This window comes from Arachis duranensis, chromosome 10 (assembly GCF_000817695.3).
Source record: "Arachis duranensis cultivar V14167 chromosome 10, aradu.V14167.gnm2.J7QH, whole genome shotgun sequence".
Classification (NCBI taxonomy): Eukaryota; Viridiplantae; Streptophyta; class Magnoliopsida; order Fabales; family Fabaceae; genus Arachis; species Arachis duranensis.
The window spans coordinates 12,446,738-12,459,121 of NC_029781.3; the positions used below are offsets into that span (position 1 = coordinate 12,446,738).

Sequence of the window (12,384 nt, forward strand, 5' to 3'; positions counted from 1 at the left end):
CCAAAACCTTCCTCCATAAGACCTCCCTTGGCACCCTATCGTATGCTTTTTCCAAATCAATAAACACCATATCTAGATCCCATTTATTTCTTCGATATCTCTCCATCATCCTTCTAAACAGGTATGTAGCTTCAGTGGTGGATCTGCCTGGCATAAAACTAAATTGGTTCTTTGTTACTTGTGTCTCTTGTCTCAGCCTCCGTTCTATCATCCTTTTCCATAATTTCATGGTATGGCTCATGAGTTTGATCCCTTTATAGGTTTTGCAACTCTATATATACCCCTTATTCTTTTAGACAGGTACTAAGGTGCTTTTTCTCCACTCATCTGACATCTTTTTTTTTTTACCTTAAAATCTCATTAAAAAACTTGGTTAACCAACCGATGTCTTTCTCTCCAAGGCCTTTCTAAACTTTAATCGGAATATTATTGAGGTCTAATGCCCTGCCATTTTTCATCCGCTTTAGAGCCTTCTTTTACCTTAAAGTCTCGAATCTTTCGATAATAGTCGAAGTTTAACAAATAAAATTTTACTAATTTATGTGTTCAAATCTAAAAAATGTGAGTGCAAACATATTAATCATGTGTACAAATTTTGATAAATATAAATGTAAATAATAAACTTTTTGTGAATAAAATTCTTATAAATATGAGTACAAATTATTACTAACTAAATGCTAGTGAAAAATATTATTTACTAGCAATCGTACAATATAGGATTGCTCAATAAAAAATCCTCATAAAAAAACCGTATTACTTAAATTGTTACGGTACTACGTCCTCATTGGTACAAAGAAATAGTAGAAAAAGATAAAAGTTATATAACAACGGAAGATGTTCTAGTATTCCGCTGTACTTGAGCGAAATTTGATATTTCGTTAGTCTCCACCATTCAGATATAATATAAATAATGTGAATGGTTAAGATCTTGAAAGTTGTGCTTGAGTGAACATGATAAAAAAGACCTCATGGGGGTGCGAGACCGGCTGTATAGTTGAGAAGTTTTGATGCTCATGATTTGTCTCCACTAACCATGTACACTGATAGATAGGTGTGCAGAGATTAGTCTTCAGCCAAGTCGTGGTGCTACTTTCAACTGAGTTGGGAAGTTTTTAAGCTTGGTCTCTTCTGACTATTTTCAATTCGATTCTTTCTTCCTTTTCCTTGCAGCCATGTGACCTTCTTCTTCGGCTCTTCCTATACCTTTCACATGTTTTTGTTAAAAAAATATTTGTACAGTTCTAGTTTTTCTAAGGTTAGATAATTTTAAATTCTCACGTTTAAACTAAGGCGCTATTTGATTAATATGATTCTATTTATTGTTAAGTTTTTTAATTTGAAAATTGAATTCCTTTTTTTTTCTTAACCTATTTTTGAAGTTGTATATTATTTAAAATTAAAATTTAAAAACTTTGATAAAAGTAACAGATATTACAATTAACTTAAAAAATATTAATATAATGTGTCTGTTAGTATACTTTTTTATAGTTAAATATATATAATAATAAACATCGGGTTAATTAATATGATAAATATTTTATATTTTAATTAAAAAGTTTAAATTCAAATTTTATAAATATTTTTTATAAATTATATATAATGAAACATCATTTTTAAAAAATAAAATTATATATAAAATATTTTTCCAATCTTGATTATATATAATAGATTAGTATGCTAACATGTTTATTAATTTATTTTTTAAAATTAATGATGCATGTATAATACTAATAAATATCAAATTTATCAAAATATATTTTTTATTTTTTAATGGTGGATATCGGTACCAAAATTTTATTTTCATCGCCTTTGGTAATTGGTTATTCCCTCTCCTATCTCTTCTGTGTCTCCATCCCAATTTGAAGAATTAATTGGGGTTGAGTGCATGATGAAAATTGTTAGTGTTACTGGGTTAAGTTTGAGAGAAAAAATAAATATAAAAAACGGATATGAGTATGTACTTGGAGGTGCATTTTATACACAAAGTCACAAACCATGGGTATGATGAATGCTGCAAAAATCCCGATATCTTACAGCTGAATTCTTCGCTGCTTCACTGTTAAGCTAGGAGTTTACAAATTATTGTTTACTTCAGCGAGTATTTACGTCAAAACACTCGTATAATAAGGGACATTTTCGTCATTTCATGACTCATTACACGACAAAAAAAATCTAAACAACCTGATCGTACCATGAATATGATGTTCCGTTTTTTGTCAGGGAACATCTGATCATTTTCCTATAAACATAAACGTAATCTCGTAAAATATAGTAACTTCCTCTTACAACAATATCTTATAAAATAATATCCTAACCATATCTACAACTAAACTAAACAATTGTTTCCATCAAAAAGCAATAATACAAAAAGACTACTCGGGGATATAAATATTCTGCTTGTTGGATAGAGAGAGTTTGTATTCATTCATATTAGTAAAATATAACATGTCTTAGCTTAAGGAGTCTCAGCGTTCTTAAGGGATCTAAAACACCATGTTACACGTTATCCAAGATTTTAGTACACATCATTACTCTCCGTCATATAACGGACTCCATACCATTCCAATTTCCAACCAACCTAGACTTGTGTTATGAAATTTGACAACACTGCCCTTCAAAAGTTGGAAATAAAATAAAATAAAAAAAAGAAAAATGAATTTCTGCGCTTTCTTCTCGTCTGGGTACAAAACAAACTAATAAATCTGAACCAAAATTTTGTTTCTCCTATCGCGCCTCTCGTTTCCTCTCCTATCAATGACCAGTGCCGAGTCACCAAGTGCAACTACCGTACGGATACCTCCCTTTGTCTTTCATCGGCATCATCACGCTCAACCTGAAATGAGAAATCATGGTTGTTATATCAGGTTGCAAAGAAACACAATTGGTATGTTCTTGTTATAAGCAAAACATAACCAGAAGTTTATATATCAATCATGAGTGGGATTGTACGAGTAAGGATTTGACCAGTCACAAATAATTGTTAGTACATGGATAATGGACGTACAAATAACATAAATCTGAAAGCTGAAGCAATTGGGTTTTGTAAATAGTTTCCTTAAGTGGAGCATTCAATTCTTTTTTCAATCCCAAAATGTTAAGGAAAATTATGCATTCTGCAAACATTGAGTATATACATACAGGCAGATCAATAAAAGATCTAGTCTATGGCATCATCTATTTATTAATTTTGGAATCCCTATACCCTAAAGCATATTAAGAAGTGGTTAACTTCTGGACAAGTTTTCATTTACAGAAATTAATTCATATCAGAACAAAAACCAGTGTTTAAAAGAGAAATGATATAATTTTTTCAATTGAAGGGAGCAATATATATTTACCTCAACAAGGACCTTTGCCTTCTTTGGTTTAAGATCAAAAGAATCCTTCTCAGATTTCATTGAAGCTAACTTATTCTTCCGTTTCACCCTTCTTTGAGCAGCTGCTTCTGCCTCTTCATCTTCAGAGCTTCCAGCTGCATTAGAAAACTCTTTTATGCTTTTGATTTTCAAATGCATTCGTTTCCTAGTTTATTTCATTTTTCTAAACTCAACCACAGAGTCCAACTCCACATGCACAACTTTTCACCTTCAACATATAAGATAAATAATAGACTCAAAAAAAAAAATGTATTGTATCATGGTAACTGTTGTGTGACATTTTATTTTATTTGCTAGAAGCCAACAAATATGTTGGAATGTACAACAAATGGCATCAAAATTACTGAGGAACGCATAGCTGTAAATTCACAAGTAGTAGAAATGGGCAAAGGTCTCAGCCAAAATAACCAACTCCAAGCTGAGAGATGCCTCAAATGTAGTATAGCTCAGTTTTGTTCCTGAATATATCCTCCAATTCTACTTCTGGTTAGTTCACATCTTTACTTCTCTGTATCCCTTCACTCATACTTTATACATACAATCATAGAAAACCCCACAAATACTTCTCTACAACTTCCTAAACTTTCTTATCAATCTTGTAATTCTGCATATTGGTATTGGATTTATATATGACTTGGTTTTCAGGTCTCAATTAAACATTGAGGAATATATTTTGCTGAAATCACTGTTGCAGCCATCACACAATCATATCCTATCCAAAATCCATGCAACTGGGTTTGAACAATGCAAAATAAAAAATTTTTTCCATTAAAGAATATTTTTTGAAATTGCTTTAAGATCTAATCTCTAAACTTAACTGTCTAATCCATACCATTTTCATCATTGTCATCATCACCAGCATCATCAATTCTAAAATTAACAAAATCCTCCATGTCATCTTCCTCTTCAAGTTCATCATAACCTTCCACATACTCTATCTCTGCTTCCTGTTTAATAACCAAAAACGAAAAAAGAAATTAAATACAAGGCAACATATTGTTCAAGTAAAATTTCAAACAGTTTTGCATGAAACATATATGACAACAGAAAATGCAGATGCATACCTCCTCCTCTTCCTCAGCAGGTTGAAGGTTGTCCATATCAAGAACTTTATTGTATTGTTCAATAGGATAATTGTAAATGTCACTTTGTTGATAAACTCCTTTTTGAAGGCGCTCCAGTAGCTCTTTCTCAATAGACTGAGTACAATATAAGCACTGGTGAGGAAACCAAATACAACACAAAATTCATGTGTACAGGAAACACTAGTATTAACTATAACCTTTTCTAACAAAGCTGCCTTTTCAGCCTTCTCTTCTCTTCTAGCCTCTCTCTTTATCTCCTTCCTTGGAGTTGTCATTATTTTCTCCCTTTAAGACAACCATTATAAACATGATAAATTAGATCAGTAATATGGAGAAACTGAAATTAACTTTCAACGAGAGCACACAAAAAATAAATAAATAATTGATGAAGGAGAAGAAAATTTGTTATATGTATGTAATTTTGTAATTGTAGGAAAACAGATCAATTAGCAAAAATCTGATGAATGCCTAAAATCACAAACAATATTAGCCCAAGGAAGACACAAGCTACATATATGCACAAATATATTTTCAAGTTTCTCACATCTTCAATGATTATCAAACTTGCATATCCTATCCTATCTTAACCTCTCCTGGGGTGGAACAGGTGGGGTAGACTCCAGACACAATACATGAGATTGTAACACAGAATTAAGCATGTTGGTAGCAGCCAAAAATCTATTTCGCTTATCTGGTTTCCCCACAATGATGTCTAGTAGTTCAAACAAAAATTCTTATCTTCACTGTAAAAAATCTAAAACAGAATAGAAATTACCTAACTAAACACAAAATTTCAATCAAAACAAGAGAAAAAAAAAAAAAAAACAAAACAAAACAAAACCCACACGCACACAATTTTTTTGAAGTTAAAAACAAAAAAACACGCACATACTTGATGTCTGCTTAAACATATATATCACACTATATTGATAGATCGGATCTAAATGAAGCATCAGATTCAAATACAATTTCATTATTCTATGATGCAAACCCAAACTCACTGTTAGTAGAAAATCTTCGTCACTTGGATTTAATTGATATGTCCACAAGATTGAATTTAAATGGTAAATTCATTCCAACAAAATTTCATTTCTTCATAAATCCTAACTAATTATATGTTTTCCTCCCACATACAGATCTTGACTAATCATAATTTATGTGTTGGTTTGGATTGGCTTTTTTGAGTTAAAAAAGTACTTTTTTTCAAAATTAAAGTATTTTTATTCAATTTTAAACCTATTTGGATACATCTTTTTAAAGAAGTACTTTTATTAAAAAAAGAAAATTATTTGCTTTTTCTAAAAGCTAACAATACCTTGCTTAAAAAAAAAACAAAAGCAAAAGATGTTTTTAATACTTGAAAACAATTAAAAAAAAAACCTATCGAAATGTGAAATAGCTTTTGTCTATTAAAAAAATATCTTTTTAAAAAAAGATTAAAAAAATAAGAACTTTTTTCAAAAATCAATCCAAACTGACCCTATATCTTCCAAACCACAAGCAGAAATCAATTAATAAACAATTTAGAGCACCAAAGAGATGACCTTACTATGAAGAAATTAGGCATTCCTTGACATTAAAAGACGATAAACAACCAACAATTCAACTTCATAGTTCATACCTTGTCTTCAACGCAAGTTTCCTCATACGTATCCGCATCTGGGTCATTTTGGTCAATCGTTGCTTTGTTTTGTGTATAAGAAGCTTAGGCCAATACATCTATCAATGAATCAGTGCAAAAAGGTGAGACAACCAATTCTGAAAATTACGAGTAAAAACATCGAATATTCAAATTTTCAAACATAAAAACTTGGCATATGAGCTCTTTCTATAGTTTTCATGTAAAGGTAAAACACACCTGCAGTACCCAACATAATTCCATTACTATCTACATATTCGTCACCAAACTCAACTTATTGCAAGGTCACCATTTAATAACTAACACACTATGCACCAACCATAATCAATTTCTCCTACCCTATGAATTTAATTTTGATGCACAAATGGTCCAAAACTTATACTATGATTCAATGACATGACTATATCACAAAATATGGTTCAAGTCCCACACCCACTACTACTTGAATAATCATGCAAAATAAACTAATATGATGGATTCATTGTGCAAAAAGCCTTCAAATTCTCAATGCATCAAAATTAAACTCCTATACTATATTGAAATATGGGAAACAAGTTCCACATCAAGGTATCATATCAAACTCGCTGTAAAGCATGGTCTCAATATAGTAATATAGTGTACTTTCCAAAGGAAACAAAGTTTAACATCAACTTAGAATATGCTTGACAATCACAAACCCCACAAGCATAATATCATTCACTATGCACTAATGTCAAGAAAAAAAACTCAACCAAAAAATAAATTTAAAAAATCCAAGAGAACAAATAAAAAAGAAGAGCTTAATAAAAAGCAAATATGGTTTATGAGCAAAGTTACCATTTTCCTCTCGTATAGTAGCATAGCGACTGTTAGCTAAGGGGCACGAGCTTCGATTGCAAAGTCCAGTAACATTGTAAGGGTTTCTACAAAAATTCCCCGTTGTAATTCTACACAAAAAGAAAAATAAACCAAAAAAGCTGTGAAAATTTGGAACTTTAGACAAAAACAAGGAGAAAGAACCGTGAGAGTAATGAAAATAATTGAAGCAGAGAATGGTAGTGTTTCTTTACTTGGCCATGAAACTACAATGGTTGTGCCTAATAACATGCCATATAACCTCATCGTGCTGCATCTTTGGAGTAGGGTTTTAAAGGGGACTTTTGATTCCAGTGGCTTTGACAATGGTGTTGACGGCAGCGCGTGTAAACAAGAAGTTGCAGGAGCGGCGGCTGCGAGCTATGAAGAAGAAAGGAACTTGTGCAGTTGTGTTTCCCTGGAACGACGTCATTTGATAAACTAAAATATTTCCATACAAATAAACTTGCAAAAAATGCAAAGGTATTGTCATCGGGATAATTAAAATGAAAATTAAAATCCATAACCTGATACCAATTAACCATAAGAAATTCTAAGGTGTAGACCCAAGCAACGTCAGATAACTTGTCATCTTTTTCAATCCATTTAATTTAAATTTTATCACGAATAATTGCTTACTTGCCTACATATCGCTCAGATTGTTTTCCTTAATACCTATATTTCTCTTTCCTGAATCTGCATAAATCCCTTCAAGCCTTCAATTCTAAATTTTGCAGTGTTGGACACGGCACGAAAACAATTACCTAGATGGTTCTTAATAATCATCCCATTGGCAGGAAATCACTTGAACACTTGAACCTCCCATTCATCTGATTTCCAAACCCTAAGTTTCAAGGATTAGATAATAATATAATATACTTTCTTATGTGCACTATTTCATTTTAGCTATCACGACTCATCCTCGTCTATGCTACATGATATTCAACAAGCTGACAGGCACAAAATTAAAAAGAATGATATAAAAACATCTATAGACTCGACTGTAATATTAGAGTTTAGGGTTTAGGCAAATGTAAATATAAATAAATTAGATAATATCTGTACTCACTTTTGCGTTGTAAATGTAAATTTTAAAAATTGCAAACCTTAAAGGCTGAGATGGCTGGCTTCGGGCAGAGAGAAGCAGGGGCAGTGGCGTTGCAGAAGAGCAAGGCAGAGGCAGGCAGCAATGCAGCAGCGACGTAGAGGCGGCGGCCAGCGGCACCGCGGAAGAGTAAGGCAGAGTCTGGAACTCAAGCAGGCAGCAGTGCAGTGACCCACAGAGGGGCTAGGGAGAGGACTGAGGAGTGAGGGAGCAAGGTTTGAAAATCGAACCAGCCATCGAACCGCTTTAGTCATTGGTTCACTGATTTACTGTTCCAATCAGTCTAACCATAATTCAACCCAAAAAACTATTTTATAATAAAATAATAATTAAATTATAAATAAGCATTCTAATAAAATAATAATTAAATTATAAATAAACATTCTAAATTATAATAATAGTCTAATATAAATCTTAATATCTTTGCTCACATACAAGTCATTTATGAATTGAAAAATTATTGTACTGTTCTTAACTACCTTAATAAACTGAAAAATCCAATGTTTTGAAAATCGAATCGGTCATTGAACCGTTCTGATCATTGATTCACGGATTTATTAGTTTAAACGGTTAAATTGTGGTCCCACCGAAAAAATCGTTATAATAAAATAATAAATAAATTAAAAATAAATATCCTAAAACATAATTTTAGTCTAATATAAATCTTAAGATGTCTTCTAAAATTAAAACAAATGGCATTTTAAGCCATTTTCTATGCAAAACAATTTTTAAAAAAATGGCTTAAAAAATGTTAGGAATACTATAAAATGTTTGTAATATTCTAGTAATTTAGGTCAATATTGGTTATAACTATATTTTTTTAATTTCTAAATTATTATCGACTATGTAAAGTATGTTTTTAATGTCCTAAGTCATTAGGACATTACAAATTTTTATAGTACTCCTAACATCTTTTAAGTCATTTTTTTAAATTATTTTGTATAGAATAAAATATTTTTTGTTGTATAATTTAAATAAATTTATTAAAAAATTGTATAAAAAAATATTCATGAGTTATTAAAAATGGGCAAAAGAGTATGGTATGAAATTCGAATTGATAGCTCATTAATATTTTAAAGAAGTCTCGTAATTAAATATTTTGTTAGCTTTTTTAATGCATGAAATAAAATATATATTTTTTAATTTTTAAATTATTAATTTTTTAATCAATTATTAATTTTTTAATAAAAGAATGGGCAAAATTAAATCATGAGTAGTTCGAATCTTGCCAGTTCGAATTACTATGTGCAGCGTGTGTAAGTGTAATTCGAATCAGGTTGATTCGAATTAGTGGGTGTGTACGTGTGTGAGTAGTTCGAATCAGTGTGATTCGAATTACATGTAATTAGAGTTTGAATTAGGCTGTTTAACTATATATAAATGGCTCTTTGTTGATTTATGAACTAGTTTTTAGTTTGACAGATTTCTGTAATTTTTTTCTCCCCTTGCCTTAATACAGTGATTTGCTTTCATGTTCTTGTATTATTATAATTTGCTATAACTTTTTAATTATTTCTATCTTATAATTTGATATAATTTGTTAATTTGTTAACTTATTGGATTATAAATTTAGGATAAAGTATATTTTTTGTTACTAAAAATTTCAAAAAGTTTCAAAAATATCCTTAAGTAGGGATGTTTATGGCCGGGCCCGACCCGAAGATCCAGCCCGGTTCTGAATTTTTTTGGGGTTAAATTGGTGTGATTTCACCGGGTTTAGGGTCAGGTAAGGATTTCTAAAATAGATCCAGTCATTATTTCGGGTTGGGTTCAGGCTAGGGGTGCACATAGGCCGGGTGAAGCCGGGTTTGATGGGACCCAGACCCGACCCGAAATATACACCGGGTCTATTTATTAGACCCGAATCCGACCCTAGACCCGATGAAACCAATACACTTTCGGGCCACAATTATATCGAGTGAAAATCGGGTGAAAACCGGACCGTTAACATTACATTACGTTGATACCTTCTTGTAAGCTAGCATGTAAAAATATCCAAATTTCCAAGACTCCAACTATTATTTAACATGGTAAAATTCACTTAGAAAAATATAACAAGAACCAACCCTTATTTTAAATTAAAGCATAACCACAATTAATATTAAAGCAAAACCACAATCAATACTAATACTGTCTAATAATACCAAATATTTAAATCAATACAAATAACACAATATTATGCATTAGTCTAAAGTCTTATGCATTCTAAACATAAAACATTAACTTATAGTCTTATAATAACTAATAACACAAAATATTAAGGTTTACAATACTTAAATTCCACATAAGAATAGTCATGATCCATCACTAATAACACAAAATATTAATTGTGTATGATGACCGGGCCACCGGACTGACTTCGGGTGACCCGAGCTATGGCCCAGACTACCCAACCTGAAATAATGACCGGATCTATTTTTGAGACCCTTACCCGGTCCTAAACCCAATGAAATCACACCAAATTAGCCCCTAAAGTATTCGGGACCGGGCCGGGCCTTCGGGCCAGGCCGGGTCTGTGCACCCCTAGTTCAGGCCATAGCTCGGGTCACCCGAATTCGACCCGGTGGTCCGGTCATCATACACAATTAATATTTTGTGTTATTAGTGATGGATGATGACTATTCTTATGTGAAATTTAAGTATTGTAAACGTTAATATTTTGTGTTATTAGTCATTATAAAACTATAAGTTAATGTTTTATGTTTAAAATGCCTAAGACTTTAGATTAATGCATAATATTGTGTTATTTGTATTGATTTAAATATTTGGTGTTATTAGACAATATTAGTATTGATTGTGGTTATGCTTTAATTTTAGGGAAGGGTTGGTTCTTGTTATATTTTTTGAAGTGAATTTTACCATGTCAAATAATGGTTGGAGTCTTGGAAATTTGGATATTTTGATTATTTTCACATGCTAGCTTACAAGAAAGTAATGTTAACGGCCCGGTTTTCATCCGATATAATCGTGGTCCGAAAGTGTGTAAGTTTTATCGGGTCTAAGGACGGGATCAGACCTAACAAATAGGCTCAGTATATATTTCGGACCGGATGTGGGTCACATCAAACTTGATTTCACCCGATCCCTGAATACTCCTACTCTTAAGTTTTAATTTATTTCAGTTTTATCCTTGATATTTTAAATATGCTTCAATTATATCATTTTTGTTAATTTTTTTATAGTCAACTTTTTGTTTCCAATTTTACCCCTTAATCCTAACAGTGTTTGGCACACTGCATAATACATTCCAACGCCTTCCCCTTTCTTCCCAACTTCGTCCGATTCCAACACCTCCACTTTTCTTCCCAACCATCGCTCATATTCTCATCCATCTCTCTCGCTGCAACCACCGGCACCACAACCAACCACCACCACCAATATCTATCTCCGTCTCCCACTCTCTTTTCTGTCATGCCAACTCTCATTCTTCCTTACTTCTCATTGTCTCACCAACCATCGTGCACAGCCACTGCCACTCATCCCTTCTTCTCTTCGTTGTGTCGCCGCACTTGTCAGGTTACAATTTTCAAATTTATCTATATTCTACAAGGCAATATTCAAAAAATTCAGTAATAAAATGATCCTTAATTCAGCATAAACCTTTATTTTAGACAACAAAGCATTTACTATATATTCATATTGCTAATCATAGCCACATATGTTTACTATTTAAGTATCCCAAGTATGGACAAATTTTATCAATTCACACATTTAACTTAATTGCAGAATGAAGTGTCAAGAAGGATTTGTTTGGGTGAGCTTCTAAAAAAAGATCTTTTGTTGAGTTATCTTTTTTTAAAAGATCTTATAGAAAAGTAAAAGTAATTTTATGTTTGAAACTTTGAATATGTCATACAAAAAGATCTTTTTTATTTATCAATTATGTTTGGGTATAACGATATAAAAGAAATTTTTTTATTTATTTATTACATGAAAAATATATTTTTTCTAAGGAAAAAAGATCTTTTAAAAACAATGTAAATTACTGCTTCTCAAAAAAGATTTTTTTATTTTTTTAGTACTTTTATTTTTACTATTAGAAATTTGACAAACACGCTAAAAAATAAAAAAAGATCTTTTTTTCATTAGAAAAAATCTTTTTTTATCAAAATAATGGCGCCCAAACAAGCATCAAAGCTACAACAATAGCAACAAGTTGAAAACACCAAAATTAAATATAAAAGAGTGATATTGACAAATTAATAGCAAAACCATTTGGGCAACTAAACCCTAATTGTAGATCAGTACAAGAAATTAAACTTCGTCGTTTACATTGGGCTGTTTCTGAAATCAGTTAATGTTCAAGATCTAGACATGGGCAGAGGGAGAGGGGGAGTTGAGGCT

The 12,384-nt window shown here is 31.6% G+C and overlaps 1 protein-coding gene and 1 long non-coding RNA gene across 2 annotated transcripts; both read right to left on the bottom strand.

The window, feature by feature from the left end:
* Positions 1-2,381: 2,381 nt before the first annotated feature.
* Positions 2,382-6,190, bottom strand: LOC107469142 (uncharacterized). The gene is made up of 6 exons (XM_016088521.3): positions 6,084-6,190; positions 4,660-4,747; positions 4,442-4,576; positions 4,210-4,324; positions 3,339-3,472; positions 2,382-2,833 (listed from the first exon to the last, which is right to left on the bottom strand). The coding sequence occupies exons 1-6, from the start codon at positions 6,179-6,181 to the stop codon at positions 2,783-2,785; spliced, it is 621 nt and encodes a 206-aa protein (XP_015944007.2). The 5' UTR covers positions 6,182-6,190; the 3' UTR covers positions 2,382-2,782.
* Positions 6,191-6,271: 81 nt separating this feature from the next.
* Positions 6,272-8,264, bottom strand: LOC107469143 (uncharacterized). The gene is made up of 4 exons (XR_001588089.3): positions 8,042-8,264; positions 7,151-7,353; positions 6,918-7,027; positions 6,272-6,320 (listed from the first exon to the last, which is right to left on the bottom strand). It is a non-coding gene; the product is annotated as an uncharacterized LOC107469143 (long non-coding RNA).
* Between the last annotated feature and the right edge of the window lie 4,120 nt (positions 8,265-12,384).